This window comes from Bactrocera oleae, chromosome X (assembly GCF_042242935.1).
Source record: "Bactrocera oleae isolate idBacOlea1 chromosome X, idBacOlea1, whole genome shotgun sequence".
NCBI classification, from domain to species: domain Eukaryota; kingdom Metazoa; phylum Arthropoda; class Insecta; order Diptera; family Tephritidae; genus Bactrocera; species Bactrocera oleae.
Window position 1 is genome coordinate 25398478 of NC_091541.1, and position 8031 is coordinate 25406508.

Below are 8031 nucleotides of genomic sequence, written 5' to 3' on the forward strand. Positions count from 1 at the left end.
CCTTCCAATACTGTGTTCATCAGCCTTTGGAATGTGACTGGGGAATTTTTTAGCCCAAATGGCATACGCAAGAACTTGTAATGCCCTCCTTGCGTAGAAAATGTGGTTTTCTTTCTGTCAGTTGGGTCCATCTCGATTTGGTGAAAACCCTTCGCCAAAACCTAGCTTGTCTAAGATTTCATCCATGTTCGGGATCGGGTATCTATGGTCAATCGTTACTGTGTTTAACTTACGAAAGTCGAAAACTATTTTCCATTTCTCTTTCCCTGATTGATCCGGTTTCTTAGGCACAACCCATAGCGGTGCAGAGTACGGAGAATCGCTATGGCAACTTCTCTTCTTCGCATCTTTTGCTCAAGCATTTCCGCTATTTGCATGTCTACTTCCGCATTGTGCACTTCCGGATAACGGTAAGACTTTACATAGATAGGGTCTTCGTGCACGGTTTTGATTTCATGTTTTATTTTGTGGGTGAAAGTTAGCTGATTTCCTTCCTTAAAAAAATGTGGTTAACATTTGCCAATAAGCCTTTGACCTCTTTATGTTTCTCAATATTTAAGTGGCTTAATCTGTATTTAATTTTATCTTTGCCATTATTCATAACATTTAAATTACTGCTAAAGCGATCTACAGAATTATTGGTATTACAAAATGAATAAAGCTTTCCGCTTAAATGAATATTCAAATTTTGCAAATTAATTTTCGAATACAGTTTCTTAAGTATATCAAAACCCAAAAGTCCTTCGTAACTTTCAGAAAAGTTATGCACATAGAATTTTAAATTATGTTTAGTAAATGCAATTATTTCCTGTACTTTGTCTAGAACAACTTTACCTGTTGCCGTTTTTAGAATAATTGGTTTTACTATTATAACTTCATTACTCAATATATATGGTTTAATTAAACTTACCGATGAACCCGTATCTATTAAAAATTTGATTTCTTTATTACTTAGTGTCAATTTAATCGAGGGTAGTTCTCCGAGGCTTCTAATTGAAAATTTGAAGCATCCTGATCCATTGGCTCAGGTTGACCATATCTTCGTATTCTTGATTGATTTGAGCCAACGGGATGAGATACTCGTGTTTGTAATGAACTTGTTTGCAGGGCATTGTCTGGGGTATATGAATGAGTGGGTACAATGATTTTGTTGACTGTTAATTGTTCTAATTCATTTGTCAAAAATGTTTTAGTTGCACTATTTGAATTTTTTAATTTAATACAATCTTTATTTCTACAAATTGCGCTATTTATTTCTTCACAAAGAATGCGTACGCTACCTTTAAATTTTATATTACTAACTTGTAAAATAAGAGTCGAAATTGGAGTGTGTTCTCCAAACTCATCAACTAAAAATTCTCTTAGCGTGGACCAATCTGACGGCTGCTCCCTCCTTATGACGTCCAAAGCTGCCCCTCGTAAAGTTCGTAATATTTAGTTAAAATAAAATGCTCGCTCAGCCGGTTGCGTTGGTGCAACCACAGGCATTATGGAATCAATGCTATCGACATACAGTGCTAAGTAATTAGCATCACCATCAAAAGGCTGAATTAGTTTAATATTTTGCATCACAAGCTCTCTTATTTGTTGTGCTTCGGCCATGTTTGTTGTTTTTGTTTCAGCGTTAATGTCTAATATTTTTAAGTTTTCTCGCGTTTGCAATAAATTACAACACAAACAACAATGCAGGTATGCCGACTGCTTAGTGTTCAAAAGTTTAGCGCAAAATAATGTTTTTGTTGTTTATGCACGCATTCGTTGCTTTTATTTAGTTTTCAGTTTTTGCTTGCACTATTTGTATTTGTTTCACTCAGTGCGACTGTCAAATGAAATGTCACTCTTAAATTTTTCTTTAAAGTTTAAACTATGAGTTCTTCTCTTTCTTTCCAAGTAGCACTCAAATTTATGTAATTTTTTGGTTTGAGATCAAGGTCATTTGAAAGTCGAATTCTAAGATGCACTCGAATTTGTGTTTTTTTTTGGTTTGAGATCAAGGTCGTTTGAAAGTCGACTGAAATTCAAATAGAAGAATACCAACACCAAGTTCACGAATATTTAGAAACGGTCTTTTTGTTTTGTATTAATAATTTTTTTTCTTTTCGCTTATTTTATTTCAAGCTTGTTTCACAGCTTAGGTTAGAAAACACTTTTGTTCATTATTATATTTGTTTCATATCTCTGATAATTTTATTTTTCTTAAATTCACGTTTTTGTATGTTTTAATATGTAGCTGTTTTAATATTTAATTTTTGTAATTAGAACATTTGTGCATAGGTTCCTTTTAAGGATCCTTTTAACAGATCCTTCCGACTGCGCCACTAGAAAAAATAAATACACGAGGTTTAGGTTTACTCCAATTGTATGACCTTTAATTCGGCTCAAGTGCTTAAACAATAATGATTTCTTAATAATAAGCTTACTTATTCATCACCCACACTTCGAGCTCCTATCTCTGAGTATAAGAGGCGAAATATGAGAGAGGCGTTTAAAAGTAGAGTTACATACGTGTATATGTAGTCGACATACAAGTATATACGTATGTATATATGTCACTTGTATTATATGTACATATACTTAGATCAATCCGCGTACATGGATTGTATTGATAAGTGATAAAGTCATGATTTGAATTTCTGTATGCGTACAAGCTACCAATATCCTTCACACAGTAGCTTTACGCTAATTAAAACCAAAATTGCATCTTTGCTCTTAGCAATCATACAACCTCTTAATCAGCATATTTGTCTATTTAAGTAACTGATATGCTTTTTCGTTCAGCTCAGGCCACCTTCAAAATGTAGACAATAGTAAACATAAAACAAGTAAGGAAGGGCTAAGTTCGGATGTAAGCGAACATTTTATACTCTCGCAAAGTCAAATGGTATACTCGTATGAGATTTCTTTGTGGAGTGACAGATATTTTCGGTAGAAGGTCAACTATAGGGACTGGGGTCCACATACTTAGTACTTAGGGGCTTGAACAGTTTTGGTTCGATTTAGACAATTTTTAGTTCCGAGGTGGCATACTTTAAACGCATTATTCACGCAAAGTTTTACCCCGATACAATCATTGTTGCTTGATTTGCATACTGGTACATATAATAGTGAAAAATATAGAAGATAAATAAAATATTGAGGAAAAGATTTTAGAACTTCTTCAATCAAGTTTCACAACACCCCAATTCAAATCAGATATGCAAAGCCTAAATATCGAAATTTATTTTGGCGAATCAAGGTATAGTACTACCAATGGGCAAATCGAACAAGTCCATTCGACAATAATTGAAATTGCTAGATGTATAAAGGAGCAATATAACATAGTGAGCGCCGTTGAAATAATAACTAGAACCGCTCAGCAATACAATTTTACATTACATTCTGTTACGAAATTTAAACCAAGTGTTGAATTTCTCAGTAAGGTAAGCCATGAAAATTTACCTAACATTTTAAAGTCAGCACAAAAAAAACAAGTGCATAACAAGCAAGAAAGAGATAAAAAATATATACACGATCAAATCATTTTTGAAAAAATTAAAACCAAATCAGACAAAAAAAGAAGAATAAACGAATTAGGTACACTTCGATCTGTACGATTTTGTAAAAATTAACCAGCTTTTGGATGAACTAATAATAAATAATAACAAACAATTTACAGCAAATTCAGAAATTTTTAAAATAATAACATAATTAACTGATACCGTAAATAACATTAAAGGTTATACTACAACCAGAACAATTAAAAAGAAAGAAAATCAAAATATTATTCATAAATTACAAAACATAATAAATACAATAACATTTGGTAAAATAGGGATTTTAATTCCAAATATTTTACCTTACGAAAAATTTAAAAATATAACAACTTACCAAACGGTAAAATTACCATTACAGATCTAAAGGATATTTTATATTTTTAATTAGCTCAGACAAAGAACCTTTATATATATATTTCTTGTGTGCGAATTTTGGTTGTTCGAGCGGAGGAAAAATAAAAATGCCGACGATGTTACTTCTGTGACATTATATTTTATTCTGTTTCTTTTTCAAATTATGTTCTGCTTATATAACTACTAAAGTGATTACAATTTTCTTAATCTATTTCTTTGTTTTTCTATTTTCTTATGAAATACAATATTTGTTAAATGTAATCTTATTTTCTATTGAATGCAAACAAACATGATTGTGTGGTTTACCCGTAATGTCTGGATTATCATTACAGTCAAACATAAGGACCAAAACATGTTTGTATGCATTTGCATTATGTTCTTTATCTCTACTTGTTACCTTATTTTTTGTAATGTTTACTTGTTTTTCTTTAATCTTTCATTTTGTCCCATTTACAATATTTTGTTGTGTGGTGTCTGGTTGGGATGATAGTGTACACATAACTCCTCCCTCCCTTAATTGAAAACTCTCCTGAGTTTGAATAGTATTGTTGTTCTTTTTTTTAATTTTACAAGATATTAAAATTATTATTATAATCACAATAAAACTTAAAATTGATATTCCAATATGAGATATATTTTTGTGATATTTTAATTCATTAATTTCTTTTAAATTTTCTTCGTTTTTAAATACAAGGTCGTTAATTGTAATTTTGTTAGTGAAATTGTGAGTATTATAGATATAATAAAATCTTTGTTTGTATGATATTTTAGTATTTGAGAATGTTTGGTATAGGATCTTAATTGTGCAGTTATTATAATGAATCAATGTAGTGTTTTTCAACTTAAATTTTCTGTTGTCGCAGTTCTGGTTTAGTTCTATGCTATTTGCATTTTTTATTAAAATAGTTTCTTCATCAATTTGAAAAACTTCTGTAATGCTATTTTTGATAAGTTCACAATTTAATAAGTAGATGCAATGTTTAGAAATTTGTAGTTCATTGAGTGTTTTAGCTTCTTCGAATTTATAAGTGACATTTTTGTATTCAAAAACATTTTCAAATTCTGCTGTTATTTCTTTGCCTGCTGTATTTGGTATAGGAATAATAGTTTTTAATTGTACCGATTGAAATTCTTTTGGGATTTTGACCACGAACATTAACAAATTTTCTTTATATTCCAAGGCGCATAATTTTATATATTGACGTTTGTTGAGGTCTATGTTGTAATTATAAATTTCTTCATTTGTTAAAATGCTTGGGTGAAAAATACCACTTTTTGCTGAAATAATGTTTTCCTGAATCTGGTTTACTGCGTCTTTGAGAATGTTTATCTTTATTGTTTGTTCATAAAGAATCAATATTTTGTCTGTTCTCTCTTGATACATTAAAGAATTCTTTCTTTCGTCTTCAATGATTTGTTTTAATTTTGTGAACGTGTTTGAAAAGAAATTATTAATTTTTATTTGTTGGTTGAGAGCTGTAATTGAATTATGTAAATTTTCATCTACTTTCTTAAGGTGATTTTCAATATCTATTCTATCTCCATCATCCATCGTTTCAAATAGAAATTTATGTACAGAACCTAAACGGTTAATTAAACCTCTCTTTTTCTACTAACTTCTTTTCTTGGGATTAATGTTTTGATTTTACCTCTCAAGATTTCAATTTCATTAGATAGGGTGTAGTAATATAGATGTTAATATGTTTGCGAGATTTTTGTTATATTACTTAGTATGTAAAGAATTTTTACGAGGGTCAATTATGTGAATTACGAGGTCAGATGATGTAACAATCTGTTTAGTGTTGGTGATAATTTCTGCGTATCCACGTCTTTAATCAAATTTTTATCAGTTTTTCCATTTATAACCTCAAGAGGTGTGGTTTTAATTGTAGAATGATAAGATTTGTTATACCATTCTATGCTTTGAAATACTTTCTCCGCTGTCGAAAGGCTTGGTTTTTCAATTTCTAGGACTTTAATTCTTTCGGAGAGAGTGCTAGGAAATCTTTCGATATCTGAATTCCCAGTATGACTGTTTGGTTTTGTAAAATGAACTCCTATTTCTTCTTTCCTAAAAAAATCTTTTATGTTAATTGAGTTGAATTCATTATCTAATATTAACTTTCTGGGTCTTCCATTGATAGAAAAGAATAATCTAAGCTTTTCTATAAAAGTTATACTGTTTCTAACTTCTAGCTGAAATGCCATAGCAAATTTCCCCAAATTTGTCTATAAAAGTAAGAAAGTAACATTTTTTATTTATGTATATATCTGCGTGAACTATTTCATTTATATCTGATGGTGTTTTCGTTAATTGAAATTTTGGTTTTAAAGGTTTTCTATCATATTTTGCTCTATTGCAAACATAGCAATTATTTATATATTTTTGATTCAAAACTTTCAAATTTTTCCAGTATATTAGTTTTTTCAATTTTTCATAATTTTCATTAATATTTGCATGGCCTGTTTCATTTTTATGATATTAAGCAATTTGTTTATAAACTTGTTCTTCATTTTTCATATCTTTAGCATGGAATTCACATCTAAAAAATTTTACCTGTCTATTAAATATTTGGATAAGCTTTTGCTGAACTATATTGTACCAGAAAATGTAAATGAATAGAGAAGGAGCAAATGTTAAATGAAATCTTTTTGAGTACTAATTTGTAGTTCCAGATGAGGGAACATCGAAAAATATAACATCGAAAAAGAAAAATACACCACACAATATCCGAAATGCTATAAATAGACACAACGAATATTCCTATATGAAAAATCGTTGCGCATACCTGTTTAGATTTATGTTTTCAATTTCTATGATATGACAAATTTATAATTATGAAAAGCCTTCTGAATTAAAAAGCTGTATTACCGGTAAAAACCCCAGAGTTTACAATAAAATAAACATTTAATAAGCTAGTTTTCTAACTTATGTATGTGCGTTGCGTGAGTAATTGCTTATTGAACAAAGGATAACAATAAAACGATACCTAAGCGGTCGCGTTTCCACTTTTGTGGTGGCTTAGGTCGTAAGCGTGAAGGAGTTATCCTCAATCCGAATACGAGCATTTACGTTCGGATCCTGAAACTCATGCAACTTAAATTTTATTTTTATTTTATTTTATTTTATTGTTTGACATCTTAGCTAATCTCAATTCAGTTACTTAAATAGAATTTTTTCTTCCTGAGATAATTAAAATATTATATTTCAGGAAAATATGTTCATAAGTTTAGGTTTATTGAATATTCCCTTATTATGCCTATTTACACAAATGTGATAATCACACATGCATTCTTAAATACACGTACGCTGATGCTTGCTTCTTCTTGCCCCGCACAAACAATGACTTTTGTCCACACTTTTTGCTTTTTGCGAGAAGCAAGTTGAACGATCACAAGCAAGGAGGGGTTGCGGCGCACTGCCACATAATTATTTCAGATAGTTTTTATTAATCGAATTTATTTTAAAAACGATTATAAGTTTGAATTTATGTGTGTGTATTTATATTTTTACGTTTATTATTATTATATTGGCGGACCAAATGACGCTTTTGTCGACAAACATACAAATATACATATGAGCTCGCATACATATTGACACCGAATTTTGGCATCGTGGCGGAGTTGACAAAATTTGTTTGAATGGACAATTTAAGACAATGACGGTCGACTATGTTGTCTCGTTTGTCTTTTTTGCAGTGGTTTGCTGTTGAAAGTTGACTTATGCTCTTTTGAAATATTGTGATTACCGATTGGGCTGCATTTTCATAGCGTCGTGTTTAAATAAAATGGGCTAAATTGAGAAACTATGAAATAATGATAATAAGTAAATATATAAAAGTACTATATGCAGTGTGCTTAGAATATATAGAAGTAGTTAATGATTTCACATGAATGGCAATTTTATATAAATTTTTTAATTTAATGCCATACATAGTACATAATATGAAAAAAATTAAAATAATATTTCAAATCGCTAAGAGGTCATGTTGCCAATTCTCCTTTCTGAAGGGAACACCAGACAAATTCTTCAATTTCTGATTTTTAGCAAATGTTGTGAGGAAGCAGCTTGTGGGCAACATACAAATGCGAGGGAGATGGTAGGATTTTCAGTGGTGGCTGTCAAATTGTAAAATGAATTTCT

The 8031-nt window shown here is 30.4% G+C and overlaps 1 protein-coding gene and 1 pseudogene across 1 annotated transcript; both read right to left on the bottom strand.

The window, feature by feature from the left end:
• Nucleotides 1-928: 928 nt before the first annotated feature.
• On the bottom strand, nucleotides 929-2435 carry LOC138858066 (uncharacterized; annotated as a pseudogene).
• A 1626-nt stretch (nucleotides 2436-4061) lies between these two features.
• On the bottom strand, nucleotides 4062-5712 carry LOC138858215 (uncharacterized). Its single transcript, XM_070112755.1, has one exon. The coding sequence runs from the start codon at nucleotides 5437-5439 to the stop codon at nucleotides 4324-4326; it is 1116 nt and encodes a 371-aa protein (XP_069968856.1). The 5' UTR covers nucleotides 5440-5712; the 3' UTR covers nucleotides 4062-4323.
• Between the last annotated feature and the right edge of the window lie 2319 nt (nucleotides 5713-8031).